The sequence below is a fragment of the Diadema antillarum genome, unplaced genomic scaffold, assembly GCF_040938485.1.
Source record: "Diadema antillarum isolate AM-2024a unplaced genomic scaffold, OU_Dant_1.0 scf00000176, whole genome shotgun sequence".
NCBI classification, from domain to species: Eukaryota; Metazoa; Echinodermata; class Echinoidea; order Diadematoida; family Diadematidae; genus Diadema; species Diadema antillarum.
Genome location: NW_027271065.1, coordinates 48794 through 70883, shown reverse-complemented (window position 1 = coordinate 70883; position 22090 = coordinate 48794). Strand labels below are relative to the sequence as shown.

The 22090-nt window shown below is 39.1% G+C and overlaps 1 protein-coding gene and 1 long non-coding RNA gene across 2 annotated transcripts; both read right to left on the bottom strand.

The window, feature by feature from the left end:
- Positions 1–7175: 7175 nt before the first annotated feature.
- LOC139722878 (uncharacterized) lies at positions 7176–9205 on the bottom strand. The gene is made up of 4 exons (XR_011710311.1): positions 9071–9205; positions 8415–8582; positions 7749–7868; positions 7176–7241 (listed from the first exon to the last, which is right to left on the bottom strand). It is a non-coding gene; the product is annotated as an uncharacterized lncRNA (long non-coding RNA).
- A 1106-nt stretch (positions 9206–10311) lies between these two features.
- LOC139722888 (uncharacterized) lies at positions 10312–17751 on the bottom strand. Its single transcript, XM_071634169.1, has 9 exons — positions 17563–17751; positions 16291–16568; positions 14795–15208; positions 13564–14473; positions 13128–13248; positions 12514–12732; positions 12024–12348; positions 10810–11003; positions 10312–10338 (listed from the first exon to the last, which is right to left on the bottom strand). Exons 2-9 carry the CDS (start codon positions 16487–16489, stop codon positions 10312–10314), a joined length of 2409 nt encoding a protein of 802 aa, XP_071490270.1. The 5' UTR covers positions 16490–16568; positions 17563–17751.
- Between the last annotated feature and the right edge of the window lie 4339 nt (positions 17752–22090).

The window sequence follows — 22090 nt, the reverse complement described above, 5'->3', positions numbered from 1 at the left end:
TCATACCACACAGTGCTTGGAAGAGCATCCTCCTCATCATGTTTTCTCCTCCTCCTAGATCTCCATCTATTCTTCTTCCCAAAGTCATCATCATTTCCTATCACATCCCCAGTCTGCTGTCCCACAAAGACATCGGTGGCAGCAGTGTACTTCTTCTTTGGAGACTTTGGGGCATCACTGACCGACGAGTCATAGACTCCTGTGCAATTCCTCCCATCACGGCCCTGCTTCAGCATGTGGTGCTCCGTGATGATGCTGCGGTTGCCGTAGTATTCTTCTTCATCCCTAATTCCTTCTATCACCTCCCATCGCTTGGCTTTGTTGAGGGAGAAATGAATCCTTTTCTGCTCAGTATCGTCTAAAAACAAAAAATGAAAATGGTACAGTACAGTTTACAATTTTCATTCCTTGAAAATAAAAAAGATTCACTATACACTTGGTTCCAAACTACCAGTCAAAAAGCGATTCATGCTGCATTTCAACAAAGAGACTAATATTTGAACCTAGTGTCGACCGTAAATGAACACAAAATATGGTGGTGTAGAAGCTCGCTTTCATGTTAGCAAATGTTAACATCACACACACGAGCTTTGCCATTTCAGAAAAAAAAAAAGTAGCTTTATCTAGCTGGGTGAGTACATTCATCATACTGTGATAAAATGTCTTAAAGTAGACAAGAGTAAAACAACACTAAAGTATGGTAACAATTTAGTCATACTGGAACATTACCATGAAACAGGGTACAGTATACACTCAGCATTTTACAAACACATTACCTTTCATATTGAAAGCACCACTTTCCATTTGCCTCTTCACAGCAGCCTTGGCAGATTTCTTGACCTGATGGTCCTCACCATCAATCTTGGTCTTGACCACGATACTCTGCCTGCTGTAGAGTTGTTTGTAGGGGAAGGGCAGACGCCTGACATTGTGGCTGGTAGCAAGACCAAAGCGGGTTCCTTCTCTTCGCACCATGATTCTTTAGGTTCTCTAGCCCCTGAGGTTGCTTTACTTGTTGATTAAAAAGACTTGGACACCTGGTGTGTTTGTGCCCTGCAAATATAGACAGACGCATACAACATTATAACAATTAAAATAGATGATTCAAGTAGATTTGAAGGTATAGGTAACTACATCAAGCAGGCATATTTAAGTCTTCCTTCATTCCCAGAAAATAGCTGCAGCATTCTCAGCCATTTACCATACTCATCAATCATCACTAGTAGTAGATCTATAAATCTCATTGGGGTGATGCTGATACCGGCATCAGTGACAACATTATATGTTTATTTACAAGCAAGGGCCCTGTTATATGTATACATATAAATGTTCCATGGAAACTCCCACAATATAATGATGGGGCTGGGCTATATGCCAAGGCTATCTGAATTTTAATTGCACCCACAACCCAAACACATTCATGTCGTTACTGGTTACAGCACCTCGGGTTACATTTGTCTGTATGTCTTCTGCAACTTCAGGCCAGGGATTTAGTACACAAATAAAGCCGCGCCTCCCTGTTGATTCCGAATCTTCGTTTGGACGTTGTCGTTGGTGTAAGAACATTGTTTAGCCTAAAAAATACTAGCGGTTAGGCCTACAGTTTGGACTATTTAATTCTATCTACCTAACGTTTAAAGGAATAAACTAACTTGTTATAGTTCTAACAACTAACGTTATAGTTATACATTCAAAACAGACTCTAATTTAGGCCTACCTCCTTTAATTTCTGTCGCCGATTGCTTTTTCAAGTTGTTAGTCGCTCTCTACGGCACCACCTTCCTCCTTATCGCACTACTAGGCAGGCTTCCCTCGTTACTGTGCTTCATACTTTCTGATTTTACGGCAATTTTATACGCCATGGCATGGGCTGTTGCCTGTTGTTGTGGCTGTGTACTTGCTAGCTGTTGTGCAATACCACAAGACTTTGTTGACAGTTTAATTTTAGCACATGACGACATCCACATCCAGGTCTGGCCGCAATTGCAACCGCCGAGCCGACAAAGACCAGCCCGAACGCGAAGCTCCCACGCACAGTAGAAACGTGACGTATCCCGCAGGAGTTCGGCCGACGATCCGCCTCCTGGCATGGCCTCTGCTCTTGCAGTGCCTCTGCTCTTGCAGTGGGACGGAAAGCCCGGAACAGGTTAACTCGAACAAAAATAGCTGAACATTCGACCAAACACACGTCTGCACTTGAACTCCGAGCACTTAGTACAGTACTAGCAGTTGTCGAATGGAATGAATTTGTGAGGATGACTGGATATGAGAAATAATTGAATCGTTCATTGCCCTCTTCGAGAGATCATATTATTATAGTGCTCAGGGGTGGTGAAATGCATTGCATTGAATCAATGGCTGCTTTTCAATACAGTGTTAGTCTGCCTCCCATACCCAAATGTGTTTTTGTTCTCTTTCGAGCGGGGCTATTTAGGCCCAGCTAGCCCTGTCTCTATGTGCTTCCCTAGTCGAAATGCATTTAGTATTTGATATGTTTTTCAAAGTATGCATTTAGTATTTGAAATGTTTTCCAAAGTATCCCATTCCAGTTTGATCATCATAGACATTATTATCTTCATCATCATTTATCACTCGCCTGTACAGGCCCCTAGATATATAGTCTTTTCTAATAATTATTCCTATTCTTCTTTGTTCACACACATTACACCTGGATATTGCATACACTGTACCTTCTTTTGCACTTTTACGAGAATTGGCATGTATAATCAGCATAATTATTTGTTTTCACATCTTCAGTGTCATTACACAATATTGTAATCACTATATTTATGATATTTGTAAATTGTTTCACAAAATTACTGATTGTGATTATTGATGGTCGTTCTGTACAACATCCTAGTCACTTGTCACATATCTGTCACTCTGCTCACGATTCACTTTCTTTTTAATTCCCATTACTTTAAAAGTGATAACAAAACAGGAATTGGTGAGATTATGCTGAAAATATGTATATGTCATTGTGGTAGGAATGCAGTCCTTTGAACTGTATGTCTATGTACCGCGGGTACAGTGTATAACAATATGAAGTCAAAATACATGCATGTATGTAAATATACTGCACATCATGCAGGTATAAAAGAGAAAATATTTCGTCATTGTCGAAAGGCCCCCAATTGTATAGGTTGCCATATGTACAATGCTCTTGAAAGAAGGGAAAGATATTCACCAGATTTGGAATTTGACTTAAGCTAGTGTAGATAAATTCTTCTCTTATCCATTTTTAACCATACTCTGTGTCACAATGAATTTCATAGCAGGTGATTATTTTGATTATAACCTTTCAAATGACTGTCATAATCTTGTTTGCACATGCAGATACATGTACAATGTACATGTAGTTCACTCCCGTTAAACCAGACCCGGAAAATCTCTTTAGGATAAGGTATACATTCAGGTTTTAAAGATTACTACGGTGTATATAATAATAATAATAATAATAATAATAATAAGTACAGCATTTGTAATGCGCCTTCGATCTAGTATCCTATTCTGAGGCGCAGAGGGACGTAATTATGAAAAGAATAACATACATCGTAGTCATAATTGTACATAAGAAGGTTGAAAAAGAAGAAAGAGATAGGTAGAGATATACACACCAATGAACAATTCGTTGAAAATTCAATCGAAACAAGATGCGAACATATGTGATTTCAAAAGCTTTTTAAATGTTTCAATGGTCTCTGCTGATCGGATCCTCAGTGGAAGAGCGTTCCAGAGAGATGGGGCTGCAGAAACAAAGGCTTTTTCTCCGAGAGTCGAGATTGTTCTTTTAACTGTTAATTGTTTACTATTACATGATTACTATTATATATCTTCTTTATTACTTTTTACTGAATTCAGCTAAAATGAAATCTTGATACAACAAAAGAAAACTACCTGGCCTGAGTACTTTGCTGTAACTGAAGCTGCCTTTTTCATTTATCTCTGGAGACCACCAGCAACAACAGCTACAATATCCTATCATAAACATTTTGCATGAAAAGGAATGAATCATGATAAGAGCCAACTTTCTCGCCAGATGCACACTATTATACCATGTGCAGCATTATTTTGTGAATGATACCAGAAACCTGCCTTTCACTAGTATATGTTACAGTGAACATTCATACACACACAGGCTGTTGGAAAGTGTCTGAATTGCTACTTCAGATTCCTCAGTGCTCACTTGAAATTTTGATGTATGAATGAATTTCTTTTCTCTCCAAGAAATCACATAAAGGAGGAGTTTAGGCTCCAATTAAAATTGATTTCTCATATACGGTGTACAGTGGAAACTTGATATTGCATAAAGAGATCTGATATAACAAACTAATTTCTCCGGTCCCAAGGGATGCATTTCCTTTGTTTTGTATTGTTTATTGACAGCTGATATAACAAAATATCTGATATACAGAACAAACTGTCTTGGTCCTAATGATTTTGTTATACACGTGCTGAGTTTTCACTGTAGCAGTTTTCTGGTCAAAGGTAGATACTGTATAAGCTTTCAAAAAAAATGTATACATGTACATTAAGATGTATAATTGCATAGATATACAGCTAGAGAGATATACACTGTGTATATATATATATATATATATATATATATACAGACAAACAGATAGATAGATTGATAGATTGATAGATAGATAGATAGATAGATAGATAGATAGACCAATAGATAGAGATGAGAGTGTGCTGCAGATATTTCTGTATCTCAATCTGTCTTCCATCTGCTGATTATCTCTTAGATAAGCTTGTACACTCATACATAAACTAATACATTTGTATATATAAACCCTTCAAAAAACTACACCTCATGCTTACACACACATACAAAGAGGAAACCAATTTAAACAACACATGCAAATGAATGATATCACAGAAAATTCAAATTCCAATGAAGCAATGCAAAAACGTTGTACATGAATTTTACTGTATGTTTATTTCAAAATTCATCTATTGTGGTAAATTCAGCTGTCATGTTTGAACAATACAACTGTATATACATATACATTTCCAAGTGAGTCACAGCTTTCATATTTCAGTTGGTACATGTAACAGTAAAATGCCAAGCTCGTAGATGCTAGATCCCAACAATTTCCACGTATATAACCAGGGCTCGACACTAACGGTGGCCCGGTGGCCCGAGGCCAGCCAGAGACGCACGTCCGGCCACCCAAATTTCAGAAATGAAGAATTTGGTGGCCTGATCGCGCCACCAAAAATAAAAGTTAGTGTGGAGCCCTGATATAACACACACAAAAATGGTTACACTACAGAGAGAACTGCAGCACAGTTATCTTTGTGACATGTTTTACTTCCCTATAAATCACTCTTCTCCAAATTCTGAGCAATCAAAAATATGAGTTTTTTTTTTTATGTATAGAACTAACTCCACATCAAGGCAATTTTTATTCTTTTTTTTATGGCATTTCCCCCATTAAATCCATGAAACTATACAAAAAATTTCTGCCATTTATATGGAAAGTTTGTGTTGAAAAACATTCCTGATCAGGTCATTCAGTTGCTAATATTGATGCAGCTAGTCGCTGTTCCACAGTGGCAAAGTAATGTAGTCTACCCTCAATAAGTTCTTATTGAACTCCTCTTATCTCGTGAAAATAAAGAGGCCGTGAATTCCCTATCTCCCTCTCCCTCTCTCTCTCTCTCACACACACACACACACACACATACACATAAAATCATTCCTTGGCCAAATTGGTTCTCAGCTTCTTGCATAGAATTGCTAGCAGGCAGGCACACACAGAAATCGAAGCCAGCAAAACTGTCAAGGCAGAGGTCACAAGTCCTGCTACTGAGCTTGCCTACGAGTCTAAATCCAAAACTGATAAACCCTCAAAAACTCTCTGAATACATTTGTGGTTTAACCATAGACTCATTATTCATTCTTGGCTTTTTATTTTGGGTTTTTCAGCAAAGCAAGGGTCACTGGTAAAGGTCGACATAATATAATTCAGGTATACCTTCAAGAACAAATTTTGGGCAAGATCTATCACATAATACATTTCCATTCCCAAAACAACATTATGGCCTTTCGTTGGTAGGGTGACAAAACCTCGTATCTCAATATTTGGTGAAAATGAGTTTTCTTCATTATATTGAAGCTAGGAACCATTACTACGTAATTCCCAATCCTTATATGCCCATCTGCAAAAATAAGGTCACAAATGATAAATAAAAGTTGGCTGTTTCCATTGACTTACATGTTATGGCAGCCATGTTTTTTAGCTCTCCTGAACATTTGACATTTTTGAGATACGAGGTTTTGTCACCCCACCAACGCTTTGTATGTGTTATATCGCCAGTATATGATAAAAGAAAAATTTGGGAATGACATTGAGAAAAAGGGATTGTGTCTTTACAGTACATCAATTGGAGAAAATGATCCATGTGAAGACAAAATAGCTTTGTTTGATCACCCCACTGGTTCTACGATTCACTAATCCCATGATTGTAATATCATACCAGACAAATGCTTCTTAAGCTTTCTTACCTATTTGACAAAAAATCAATTAAGATTCACCCTATTGAATATGAATGAATAGCAGTCTTACTTTTCTTTGAAATCGAAGCATAAAGACTTTTGTTTCAAATTGACTTTAGTGTATACATGAGTCGTGTATGAAAGTATTTCAGACACACTTACTGCTGACATTTTTATTTCCTTTTCTGATTTAAGTATGTCCGTAAACAAAGGCACAACAGGTTCATTTGACGTTCAGACAAAGCTAATGGATACTTGTTCAACATAATTATTCATCCACAGTCATCGGCACCAAAGCATACACTTTGACACAGCCACAAAAAAAAAAGGAGTAGCTCAAATAGAAGAGATGTATTTTTTTAAACAATTTGGAAACTTACTGGATCAGAGACAAAAATCAAAATATGACTTTGTAATTATTTATGTGTGTAAAACCACATGAAACCCAGAAAAAAAAAAAAAAAACCTCCAAAATCCTTGAAGGCTTTCATAACACCTTTCACATTTACTCTACGCTGACAATGGATGCCATAGCATTGTTGAGGTGCATTTACTGTTCACTGGCAATGTATGCCATTGCAATGGTGAGGTGCATTTACTCTTCACTGGCATTGGATGCCATTACATTGGTGAGGTGCACTGCGCTCAGAGCCACCCAGCTCAGACAGCTCTTCCCACAATGCAACAGATGCTGGACCTTGTTGATGTCAAGTTTGTCTTCTTCATTGAATATCTGTACAAGTGGAGAGGGGCAAAAAAACAAATACACAGAATCACAAACAAGTCCTTGCACAGAAAATACGCACAAACTCAACATTCAACAGAGAACTGCAATTACATAGGGGGACTACAGTGGTGAGTTAGACCGACCTTGTGCAAGTCAAGTTAATATTTGGTTCAGTGAAAGCTTAACAGGAGAGCTAACTATGCAATGGATCAATATATGAATATCACATAACACAAAATTTTGTTTTCATTTTTCCACAAACACACAGGTATTAAATTCATACAAGGATGGCCAAATTCATTAATACATGTTCGATGTAGAATCCTGACTGGTGTACCTGCATTGAGCATATTTCACTCAGAAACCCAAAATATACCTTGTTAGTTGGAGACATCTTTTACAGCTACAAATCATACTGGCATACATTATGTTGTTTTATTGTGAGGGTATGAAGGGACTATCCATTTTCTGTATTCCTTTCCATTCATTAAATTCATTTCTTTTCAATCTTACCCTGTGTAGGATATCTGTGATATAGATGAGTCTGGTCCTGTGCTCTGAGAGGTTTGTCTTCCTGCTGCTGGGTGGGGCATTAGACAGGAAGATCTCCAGGTTTTCGAGTACAAACTCAGCCTGTTTGGAAAAAAATGAGATGTGAATCACATGTGTCAGATCATCTGACATTACTCAACTGATTACATCTGCCAAAGTTATGCTTCCATTGGCATTGGTTTTGTCTACTCCAAAAAGTTATGAATAGATATTAATTACATTTTCGAGTAAAGTTGATGACACAAGGAACAGATGATTTGAATTTTGGTACTAATCCGGATCACCATCTGGATCCGAGAATAAATTTACAATCTTTTAAAGGATTCTTTGGGCAAACATTGTGGAAATTCAGGCTGCACATCCTTGAGGTGCACATACGCACACTGAATACGTGCTCAAGGCACAGCAAGAAGCTATCTAAAGGTAGAAACACTGTACTAACTAGAAAGGTTTTTTATCATTGGGAAAGAGGGCCATTTTAGCACAAGTGTTTATGTGTGGAAATGAGCTGCTTGGCAGAGGTCTGCACTCACAGAGTGCTTTTCAATGCACAAAATGTTTCATTTCAAATTTCTTCTTTCAAAGTACGCAGTAGTCAGCAAAGGTAAAGGACATCAATTGTCTCACCTCTGACAGAAAGTCGGCACTTTCTTTCAAAATCCCCCTGATCTTCTGGAGGAAAGGCGAGGGTCGTCTATCTCTGGTTGTTATGGAAACAGATGAGGATGACGATGACGATGAGGATGAGAGACTGACTGTGTCATCAGAATCTGACTCCTCCTTGCTCTCACATTTCTGTGGTGCAGGAAGATGAGAAGTAAGACATGAGGTATGACATAGCACGATGATTAGAACTCGAGACTGACATACTCACACAGTAATCTCTCTCATGTGTGTGTGTGTTTTGTTTTGTTGTTGTTGGGTTTTTGTTTTTTTTTTGGGGGGGGGAACCTGCAGAACCAACAGACATATAGACGCACATTATTTTTTTGTCTCTTTTTGGTGCCACAATACGGAGCTGTGGTCAGTTATTTGTTTGTTTGTTTGTTCTGCTGCAAATTTGGTTGAATTTCACCTCAATCAATGTTGTTTCAACCTGTATTCTTCATGTCATTCTTTATACTGCCTAGAGACATTTGTTTCAAAATTAAATCAGGAAGGTAATTTGTAAGGGGAAAAAAAGTGAAGCAATTACGAGATGAAGAGCAGGATGAGATGTGCCACATGAGATTTACAACCGTTGAGATCAAGAAACCATTACAAATCAAGAGATTCTGACATACCACTCTGGATGCAAGCTTCCTTGCTTTCCTGATTCTGCGATGACAGGCAAAGTGTGTTCTCTGCTTGTAATGTCCAGCAGCCAGTTCCACTGTGCTCTTGACCACTAAGTCAACCGGTCTGATCGTGTATACCTGCAGTTGATGAGGTACAACAAAACACCAGGTGGTCACTTATAATGTCATTGCCAACACACATCCACCTGACAACAAGCCTGGTACAGGGGAAACTCGGTATAACGAACACTGCTATAACGAGATATCGGTTATAACGAGGAAATTTTCTCGGTCCCAAATTTCCTTCCACACAAGTCTATGTAAAATGCTACTCTTATAGCGAGATCGGCTATAACGAAATAACTGCTATAACGAGATAAATTTTGTGACTTCCAAAGAAAGAAAAACATAGTAAATCAAACCTGCTATAGCGAGGTAAAACAAAATGCCTTCGGTAAAGCTTTACTTCGCCTGTGCTATCATCTTCCGAGATTGTAAAGCTTGATGCGCCAAAAACTGTCTTGTACACACATAATCATTTTCTTCAGTGCACTCCAGCTAGCACTGCATGCTGTACGTGTGAAGTGTGTGTGTGCACGCACACTGATACATGCAGAAAATGTGGTGGGACGGCCATATGTATACATGACATCATCATGACGTTTAGCAGGTGTGAGGCAATCTGATGCTGTGATTGGCCTTCTACTTAGGGAATTCCCCGTCTTCACACACACGCAGTCATAATGTACATACAGAATGTGTCACATACACACACAGCATTGTGCAGACCATATTCAAGCTTTCCACACAACACACACCCATACGATAACCACATACCAATCCACAGACGATCTTGATACAATCGCAAGCTATATAAATTTACAAATTCAAACATCTACAATTAATTAGAATTACACATATTGATATTGGATTTCCTTGGCGAAAAACATCTTCTTACCCATAAAGGTGAGTAATTCCCTCACACACAATATCAAGTTATCAGTGTTGATTGAAATATGATGGGTAGTCCCACATGTGCAAATTAATGTCTTTATTTTATGCCTTCTTTTATGCCTACTGATATAACGAGATATCGGCTATAACGAGGAAAATGACTCGGTCCCGACCATCTCGTTATATCGAGTTTCCACTGTATTTGGTAATGTTAACAAAGCAACAACAACAAAAGTTTGTTGATGCATTCAAAGCAAAACATAAGATTGGATGCTTCCCCAAGTGTTGGTTGATCAGTGGACCAGTCTGGGCAAGTTCATCTTGTGTTTATAAAACAAATTCCATAAATTGTCGGGAAAGCTTATGCATTGTGTCACTTTGAAAAGGATTATTAAGTGCATAACCAAGTGAGACAAAAGAGAGGTCATTTGTAGTAATAATGTGCACATGACATAGTTGTGAACTGGCTTATTCAAGTCATTTGCACAATCAATCATGCAAACACAAGAAAGCTAGTTGCCTACAGCAAGATGATAAAAATCGCAAAATATTTCATCTCTGGTCTGCATGCCACAGAGTGAAAACATCAAGCTTGCAAGAATTCAGCAACAAAAACATTCATAAATACATAAAAATGGCTTCTGGCAAATTGGCTAAAGGAATCATGGGCGTGTTATCTGAGATTTTTTGGAACATTTTCTTTAAGTCAAAATGCCCTGGCCAATATTAAGCGTATCAGTCGCAAAATGCAAATGTCAAAATGAGTATTTAGAAAGAGTTTTGTAATGTACCTGAGTGCTCCAAATCTTCCTCACACAGCGGTGATGGTAGTGATCTGCTTTTTCTCCACAGTCCCAACAGAATTGATGTCCACATTTGCATTGCATGAAGTAACAGCCATATTCCTTCTCAATGGGATAATAGCAATTAGGGCATCTCTTGGTTGGCACACGCACAGTGAGGTCGCCATTGAGAGGCCTCGAACCTAAAGAGACAATAGAGAGAGACAAAAAAAAAAGGCACAACATAAGGTTAATTCTCCTTTTGTTAGAAGCAATGGTGATTTAAGCTTTGCAGAAACTTGAAATGAAGAAAATATGATTGAAAAGAGAGCATAAAAAGTATATTTGTATTCTGATTTAACATCTATTAGTATTTTTCACCCCCTCTGGAACTCTTTTGAGTTTGGGAAACAAGTCATGCAAGTTTCATTTTCCCACCAAAAACAAAGATATACCCCTGTTACACATACGAAGAAGCTAACGCAAGGCCGCCCTTGGACAAGCCTAACGTCAGCTTCCTTTTGTATGTGTCAACAGTCACACAAATCTTGGGCCAGTATCGGGTTGACTTTATTTCAGGCCACCTCTTCAGGTGGTCTGAGGCTGGCCAGCTTTGTGAAAATGGCATCCAGCCCGAGGCCATTTTTCACAGCTGCGCTATTGACTAGTCACATGACCTTATGCAGAGGGGCCATGTGAACCATAGTATTATGTCCAAACCATATACATGTAAAACGCTGTTGTGCTTTTGCTTGAGTTGGCCCAAAGTTCATGTGTAGAATAGCTCACAAAGCGGCCTCAGGTTGGCTACAAAAAGCAGGCCTTGAGCAACCTTTCATGTGTAACAGGGGTCAAAGTGCATTTGGCTTTAAAGCTCCTTCAGAGGGCAAGGGAAATATTACTCTAAGCATCACATATTGTTGTAGACTTCACATCCAGCTATGACAGCTCAAAATTTTATCAAAACCTTGAAAATTCACATCTTTTGCATAAGTTATCCCATGTAACTTCAACTTCACTATCAAATGTGTTTTTCTACTATTTCTGCATCCACTGTATGCACACATTTCAGGTTAATTTCAACTGATCTCATGCAATAGCTTAATTGCCTTGTTCTCAGTGAGCCAAGGGACATCATCACACAGTAGTGAAAGATTAATTTGCAATGCCAATAACATTTGATACTTAAGTGAATGAGAATCAGACAAACTTAGTCAACTCACGCAGAAGTTTGGCGGCCTTCTTGCGGTACACCTCTGCCTGCTTACAAGAGGCTGGCCAATGAGCTTCCTTCTTGCACTCGGAGCACCAGAATGAGCCGCACTCACAGCTGATTGGAACCACGCCTCTCTTGCCGACACTGCCAACATCTGTTTTCTGACTGGCCACTGTGAGCAGACGACCGCATGATGGACTGGGGCACCACTGCAGCTCTGGCTGCAGCATGAGGGCAGTATTCACCTTGTTTGCTAGGTGACGAGCAAAGAATGTGGCTGGGAGGAATGACATCATGGTAACCTCATCCACAAGACTGGTGCACTGGTAACCCTGTCAAGAATGAGAAGGAAAAATAATTAAAATCGACATCTATACAGATCAAACATTTGTTTGTGCCATGGTGGAAATGCTTGGCAAATGAAGGTATCATAATGTAGTACTGGGTTCTCTGAGTAAGGATAGATATTGGTATAGGAGAAGACTGGGAATACTTACTGGACAGGCAATTCTGAGGTCTCCCTGCTCCACCCTTGACATCATGTGACTGCTCCAGCATTGGTCACAAAACCAATGGCTACAGGCAGTCAGAGCGGTGCCAGGACAATTCTCACTCAGCTCCTCATAGCAGATGTTACAATATCCACACTCACTGGATGATACAGATGGGGTACTGTCAACAGTCTCAGAGTCTTCTGCATCTTTCTGCTGTAGGGCCTATAAATTTAAACAGAGCAAAAAAGAAAAGAAAAATTTACATAGTAATTATCAAAGATTCAATATGACAACCATCACAAATGTGGCATGACCAAAAAGTGCAAAAACAAATATAAGTGTATTAGAAAACAGCCTGAAACTGGAACATTTTGTGTTCTGGGAGGAGATAATGCCTTCTACCTAAAAAGAAATAATAAAAATAGAAATAAAAAATGAAAATTAAATAAATAATAATAATAGTAATAGTAATCATAATCAAATATTAAGTAGAATTATGGAGCTGCCACAAAGCAGCTGCTCCTCTTGTATTATTGACATACTTTGTCTTGTATGATATCAAAATTACCTTTTTAAAGGGGACATTTTTTTTTCTTTTTGAAAAGTTCTGTATTTACCTTCTGGACTGCCTTGTGTGGATTGGTGACATCATATCTCCAGCCTAGCGTAGACTGGGTGGTTTCCATGGCGAAAGCTGGCTTACAAGGCAAAGAGTGGTTTGAATTTTCAAACAAATATCTGCAGAGAGAAAATATATTGTAACAGAAGAAATATTGAAATCAGTTAATAGCAAAATCTCCATAAATTCTGAGTTAAATGTTTGTGCTGTTCTGATGTCTAATATTACATCTTTGTTAACAATTTGGACTGAATTTTGGCTGGCAGTGACTTCTACAGATTTAAATCCATAGAGGCCTTGACAATTATTTTTATTCACATTTGTTTTTTTTATTTTTTTTACCAATCATCTAACGGATTCAGAGGTGCCACAAACAAATTCTATGGTAACTGCTATATGCCTTGGGCAACAGTTTAATGGTTGACAGAACTCACCTCTCTGAAGGCAATGTCGCTACTCCTGAGCTCACAGCATGGACCACATCTATGATGTTGCAGACACCAGGACCAGTCACGCACTCTGACAGCATCTCTCGATCTTCAGTCATCCCACACAGCTTTACTCTGATGTCTTCTACCAGACTGTCATCGTCTTTTACACTCAGCCACGGATCAAGCATACAGTCCACTATCAGAGAGACATGATGACCAGTCTGCAGGAGGCTACTGGCCAAGACTTCACCTTTGGCACTGGTCTGAAGACGGTCAATGATCGAGTCAGTGATGTTGATGGCAAATCGGCGAGGAGTGCACAGACCCTCAGTGTAGTTCTCACCAAAATTCCCGCTCAGTGCATCCAAGGCAATGCTGGTGGTTTCCACTGCCACATCAACACTTGCTTTGATGCGAAGGGCAGCAAGTTCCTCCATTTTCTTTTTCTCTTCTATCTCGTTCAGTTGCCTTTTTGTCTCCTTCTCTTCAGCCTCCAGACTCTCTTGTCTCCTCTCATTCCTGGTTTTCTTCTTCGTTGACTCCGGCACGTCATCAGTGACCTGGGGTTCGACAATCACCATGACATCTTCCTTGTCAACAAGAAAGACTCGATCCTTGGTACCCAAGGCCTGCTGGCTTTCCTCCTGATGTCTCCATGAAGTCCTCCTGAGGTCTCCATGGCGATGAGGTTCCATCATAGCCTTGGCAACAAGAACCTCCAGGGCATCAGTACACACCTGGTAGGGTTCTGCATCTTTGGTCTCTTCTTGCCAGTACTGCTCCTCTTCTTCCCCCCACTCCTGGGTAAAGTCCTCATCAAACTCCCACTGACTGTCTGAGTAGAACTCTTGCATACTGCACTGATGTAACTTGTGTGTCCTATTTCTGCTGTTTCTCTTTCGTTTTGCACTATCTGTAGTCAAAAAGAAAGAATCACAGTACTGATTATGAAATAGTTCTCCTGAGCCTTATCCTCCAGAGTAATCTAAAAACACTTGTGTCTGCTGGTCAGCTACATACTAAAAGAGAAATCTTTATCTTTCTGCAAAAGGACAAACAGCATAGCAGTTTTTGACTCCACACAATTCTATTCAATGTGTCGGAGTTAAATTCAATACCAACCACATTCATTCTTTCCAATTCATTTCTCATGGACTTACATACGGATGTTATTGCCGATGTTGGACACATTCTCCTCCACACAGGTCACATACAAACACACAAATATCCTTACCTGCTGGATTGCAGTACGTCTGGAAGGTTTGCCTGGGAGGAGCCAATGTAACATCATACCAGACAGTGCTTGGAAGAGCATCCTCCTCATCATGATGTTTTCTCCTCCTCCTAGATCTCCATCTATTCTTCTTCCCAAAGTCATCATCATTTCCTATCACATCCCCAGTCTGCTGTCCCACAAAGACATCGGTGGCAGCAGTGTACTTTTTCTTTGGGGACTTTGGAACCTCACTGACTGATGAGTCATAGACTCCTGTGCATTTCCTTCCATCTCGGCCCTGCTTCAGCATGTGGTGCTCCGTGATGATGCTGCGGTTGCCGTAGTACTCTTCTTCATCCCTAATTCCTTCTATCACCTCCCATCGCTTGGCTTTGTTGAGGGAGAAGTGAATCCCTTTCTGCTCAGTATCATCTACAAAAAAGAAAAGAAAATGAAAATGGAACATTTTACAATTTTCATTTCTCCAAAAATAAGATTCCCATACACATGGTTTCAAATCTGGCCAGTCAAAAACAATTCTTCCTGCACTTAAACAAACAAACTAATGTCTGAACCAGATGTTGACAGAAAATGAACACAAATTCTAAAGTGAGGAAGCTGGTTTTCATTTTGGCAAATGTGAACACCACAAATATGGGGTGGTATTCTGAAATCCTTCCTAGGAAGAAATTTCTTCCTAAGTCAGGATTTTTTCCTAAGTGGTATTCTGAAAATCTTCTTAAGTTTCTTCCTAAGTAGACTTAGGAAGAAACTTAGGAAGGGGGCGGGAATATGCAAATTTCTGACTTAGGAAGAAGTTGGTATTCTAGAATGCACTTAGGAAAGAATTTTAGGAATATATTTAGGAAAGCTCCACCCCTGTCCTAAGTACGTTGTTAAGAATAGCAAACTGCAAGCATCGTGATAGGCGCGCTTGTCAGTCATTGCGCGCACATGTACTTTGATGCGCGAAATGAGCGTGAGAAAGGGGACATGCCGCGCCCTCGTGTATTTGACCCTACGTCATAGTAATATGCGATTGTCATTGGCAGACATCGGTTAGTTCCTTATGATACGGCATTTCGTATTGGCTTAGGAAAGGACGTGGGCGGGAATAAGGATGGCCTAATTTGCATTAAGAAGTGCCTAGGAAGAAATTTCAGAATACCAATTTTGTCTTTCCTAGGCACTTCCTAAGTTTCTGACTTACATTTGTAGGAAGAAACTTAGGAAGAAACTACCGTTAGGAAGATTTTCAGAATACCACCCATGAGCTTTGCTATTTCAGACGAGAAAAAAAAAAAGACATAGATTTCTATAGTTGCTAAGAATAAAGTATGAATGTATCGTGTCTGTCCTATTTTCAACTAGATGAAATACCTTGACAATAGAAAGGAGTTACATAAACAGGTACTAGTAAACATCGTAAATGAGAAAAATATTTTCAAATAGTATGCACACTTGGCATCTGACATCATGTGAGCCACCCCAAATTGACCATACATACACGTTACCTTGGACATTGAAAGCACCACTTTCCATTTGCCTCTTCACAGCAGCCTTGGCAGATTTCTTGACGTGATGGTCCTCACCATCAATCTTGGTCTTGACCACGATACTCTGCCTGCTGCAGAGTTGTTTGTAAGGGAAGGGCAGACGCCTGACGTTGTGGCTGGTAGCAAGACCAAAGCGGGTTCCTTCTCTTCGCACCATGATTCTTTAGGTTCTCTTGGTCGCTTTACTTGTTGATTAAAAAGACTTGGACAACTGGTGCGTTTGTTACCTGGGTTACCTGCAAAGAAGGAAGCATATAACATGTAGGCTACCATTGCATAGGTAGATGATTCAAGTTAGGGACTTGGGGGTTCTACCTTAGAAATACACTTTTTAATAGGCCATACTACTACAGGTATTGGTCATGATACTTTAATTCACTCTCAGAGGATAGCTACAGTGCAGTAAGCAATTTAATCATTTATAATCTACTACCCTATAATATTCAAAGACGTGCGGTGTTTACTACGTTGTTAGATTAACCCCAGGACGCTGCAACCAGCTGTACCAGTGACCAGAACACTGTGTGTTCCAGTCATCGTGCAGTTGATGTTGTCTATATATGTACAATTGCACAATATCAAAGAGGAATTGTAAGTTGTAGTTGTATTTAAATCTACGAAAATTGAAATGTTTTCAGGTCAGCAAACTACCACACTTTGGCAATAAACACTGAGTAGCCCAAGGCTAACGAGTAACGTTACAGCTATCTTGACTATTGACATATTGTCTATTCTGTGACTAGATCTATCCAACTTCCCAGCTCCTGAGATTATCACCTGACAGTGTACTGTGGCTATTATAGCAATCACTACACATATAACTAGGCTATAGGTCTAGGCCTAGGCCTATAAATATATCTAACATTAACTTGTTTAGAAGGCATGCAAGTAAATTTATTCCTCGCCCTCGGGCAGTGGTCAGCAATTTATGCAAGAAGCTTTAATTCTGAGCTAGCTAGTTGTTCGTTGTAGTTGCACTGCACATTCATTGAGAAAACATATAGTTCTCAAGATTTCAGTGGCAAACCATGGATCTGAGTTTACTAGTACACTAGCCGTTTACAAACCATGGAGGTAAAGTCTCCACGTCAGACCACGATATAAATAACCGCACACAGCCCTGTCGCGCGCTGTACACAAGTGTCGCGACTCTTCGCACGGCGTCTGGTCGGGCTGGCTGGAGCTGAGGCAGGGAGTAGACCCACATCTGGGAGTAATGAGTTAAATTACCTGCTTCTTTTACTTCTTTCGCCGATTGCTTATTCTTGCTCTTGCTGGTCGCTTTCCCCGACACCACCTTCCTCCTTTCGGCACTGGACAGGCTCACCTCGACACTGTGCTTCATCTTCGCCAATTTTATGCTTTATATGAGCTCACATTGTGTCCTTTCTAGCTGTTGTGCAATACCACAAGACTTTGTTGACAGTTTAATCTTGGCACAGTGACGACATCCGCTGCACTTTGAGTTTACGTAATCTCATTAGTGGGTCGTAATCCCGACCATTCGACCATTCGATCAATCATGAGTCTGGACTAATAAAACACGGGTACTTGGACGAGTTCATTGTTAGATGGGTAGGAATTACTTGAATTGTGAGGGTGAATGGATATGAAAAATATTTGAATCATTGCGATAATGCTCTTTTCGAGATTTTCAAGTGAAGGGCATATTTCTGCAGGGACTGCATCAGTATCACTTCTACAAGAAAACCTAACTACTTAAATTGTAGTCTGTTTCCCCTACCGTGACAGGCATTTGGTTCTCTTTCGATCGGGGCTAATGAAATGTTTTCATATTTAGTATTCCATCCCAATTTTGAATTTGATCATCATAAACATTATAATCGTCATCATCATCATCACCATCCCTCTTTTCTTCTCATTCTTCTTCTGCTTCGTCACCTTCTTACCACTTCCTAACCAAGGGAATCGAAATGTATCGTTTACACAACTTCATTGTCATTGTCATTACAGTATTGTATCATAATCATTATTATCTTGAGTCCTGTTTCATGATTATTACTATCAGTGTCATTGTGTCCACGATTTATCTTTCTAACAGAACTGTTTCTTCATCATATCTGTCACTATCATGCCCATGATTTCATTGTTTTTTATTACATTCCATTGCTTTAAAATTGATAACACATAAGAATTAATTGCCAGATGCCAGAGATATGTGCATGTATTCATGTCAATCTATAAGCATTAAATACCGGTATAAAAGAATTGCATGGATTACAGGCAAAATCAAACTGTACAGATGAAAAGAGGAACAATGCATTTTGTCATCGTTTATACCTGTGGGTTAATATAAATATGTACAATTCGTAAGAAAAAAAGTCCTGAGATTTTAAGAAATGGCGCAGATAAATTCTTCACTAGATCTCTATTCTAAATTTCTATACTTTGTTTCACTACAAATTCCAAAGCAAAGTTGATTATTCGATTGACCTTTTGATGACTGTCATAATCTCCTTGTTTGCATTATAATCTACCTTTTCTTGGGGCTGCCAACGACAATAATATATTTGGGATGACAAGGTGATGGATGATAAAAACTGAGTTAATATCATAACCAGATGCACACTACACTATATGCAGCATATTTTGATAATCATTTTAGAAATAATTGCCTTTCAGCAAATAGCCTATATGATATATATATATATAATATATATGTATTACATCATACACATGTAAACATATACACACAATATGTGAATATGATTACATAAATTATATATATATGTATATATACATATATATATATATATATATATATATATATATAGTAGAATTATACACACACATACACATATAAGATACACCCGGCCACAATCTTTACACAAACAACATCACAAGACCGCACTCAGCAGTAATACAGTAAGTTTTTTTTTGTTCTGTGATTGTATTTATTAATACTATGTTTGTTTGTATGTTTTGTATTTATTATGTTTAGTATATTTTTGAATGTATAATATTGAAGGTTAGTTAAGTTCAGTATGAATTTACACCGAGGTTGATTTTGTTTATATGTTGTTATTGTCATTGTAGATTCTGAAGAAGGGCAATTCGCCCGAAAGCTTAATTAAAAGGGTGCTACCCAACATCGGCTACGTCTCTGTGCAAGCTTTGCTGTCAATATATATATATAATCATGTAGATATACAGCTAGAGAGATATATAGACAGATAGGTAGACAAACAGATAGATATGATATATCGTAGATGAGATAAATAGATACTGTACGAGCTGAAATTTTTGTGGTGGTTTTATTTTCACGAATTTCGCGTATCGCCTTTGAACGCGTGACGCGTGATAACCAAGTTCAGTTAGACCCTCGCAATCGCGAAATTAACAACACGCGAAAATGTCCTCCAAGTAGCAATTTGCCAAAATATCTGTACGCAAAAATTTCAGCTCGTACAGTAGATAGATAGATGAAAGTATTATGGATATAACTCTCTCTTATCTAAATCTGTCTCCTATCTGCTGTTTATTTATTACAGTAATATACACATCCATACTCACAGGAACACACACTCATACATAAAATAGTACATTTGAATATAGAACCCTTCACACACTCCATGTCCCATGCTTACACACACAAAAAGAATGCCAATGTAAACATGCATGCACATAAAAAATCACAGGAAATTCCAATTCCAAAGTAGGAATGCAAAAGAATCATTCATGGATTTCACTGTATATTTCCCAATTCATATCTTCAGCTTTTATATTTCACCAATATACATATTTCCACATGAGTACATTTCAGTGGGTAGGCAGTCACATAATACAATTGCACAAATGCAATGTATAATTGGCACGATGGGGACAAAATTAGTATTGCTCCAGTAAGACTCAAAGAGAACTTTAATACAAACAAGAAAACAAAGGGCTTCAACCACACTTAGTTTACCTCTCTAGGGAACAGAAAATTTAGAACAATAATATGTAAAATGAATGGTGTCATAACAGAATAACTCTTATTTCACCAAGCGGAAATTTGATGTTGGCTTCCTCTTTTTGCGACAATATCACTTCATGTCTGTCATTCCTCATGTGCATCGAAAATGCATTTACCTGTACCATTGTTCCCCTGATCAGAATAATTCATCAGCAATTATCACTGCAAACTACTGAGCTTGAAATTTCATGATACATTACAAAGTAAATCCAAATACAATCATCTATGGGGCCAAGTGTACAAAGACATCAAGGCATAGATATTGCACAGATTTCAAAGGTTTGTACAAATATTTGACAACTGTCCTGCCCTTTATCTATAAGAATTCTGAACATAACTGTATGTAAATGCTTCTTTCTTGCTACTGGAAAATGCATTCCAAATTTATTGGTGACTCATTCTGTTTTTTCATTCCTCTATGAATCCAGAATATAAAAGGAGCATCCATAATCACAGAGAAAACTAGTATTAGAAAAAAAAAATGTGACAATAACTTACAGTAGCTCTTACTGCTCAGAGAGGCAACCTAAAAAATGCTTGAAGTTACAGCGGAATGTTCAAATGAATAGCCACCATATCCCTCTCATTGTACTTTTTTTTTTTATGCTTCCATTTATTCGACATTTTCACTTTAACCCGTTGAGGACGAGTCCCAAGTATACTCGAGCAGGTGTCTGTGGGAAATGCATTTTGTAGCAAATCAAACCATCCTCAATGGGTTAAGACACTAAATATATTGTAACATAACATAATGATAACTTTACACAAGTGCAAAATGCCATGATTGTGTGCAGTCAAATAAACATCAGGGAAATAGAAGGGAAGATATATTTCTGTGTTTCCTCCAAAGACATGTGCATATTAAAGCAGACTACTCAGCTCAAAACCCACCAATAAACAAGAGACCCGCGGGTCTAGCGCTCACCTGAGTATCGCAAGTTCACCTTTCACGCAGTCACTAATCTAAATTATTCACAGCTCTACCAAAATTTGACCAGGCATTCTGAAGTAGAAGATGAAAATGTACAATAAGGGCCCAAATTTTTAAAGATTCCTTAATTTGGGGGATTGGGGGCCCCCTGGGGCCCTCTGGGTGGGGCATGGTGCCCATTTTGATAAATTGAGATCCTGACCCCCTAAGGATGCTACCTGCCAAGTTTGACGAAAATCTATCATGAGGTTTTCAGGAAGATGACAATGTACGATTCAGGCCCCCATTTGGACCTTCCTAACCAACCCCCCACCCCCACCCCCCCCCCCCCCACCCCTGCCCCCAAGAGGGGCACCCCTGGATCTCCTATGAACAAACTCGAAACTACAGTCATTAATGTACTCACTCATAGTATTATCTTAGCTGTATAACTTCTGATTCTAGAGAAAATTTTTAACGATTCCTTCATTTGGGGGTTCGGGCCCCCCTGGGGGCCCCCTGGGTGGGACATGGTGCCCATTTTAACAAATTGAGATCCTAACCCCTTAGGGATGCTACCTGCCAAGTTTGGTGAAAATGGGTCATGGGGTTCTAAAAAAGAAGATAAAAATGTACAATTTAGGCCCCATTAGGACCCCTCCTCACCTCCCTCCCCTGGGTCCCAAGGGGGGCACCCCTGATTCTGCCATGAACAAACTTGAAACTGCAGTCATCAATGTACTAACTCATAGTATTAACTTAGCTCCATCACTTCTGGTTCTAGAGAAGAAGATTTTTAAAGATTCCTTAATTTTGGGGATTTGGGCCCCCTGGGGGTCCCCTGGGGGCCCCCTGGGTGGGGCATGGTGCCC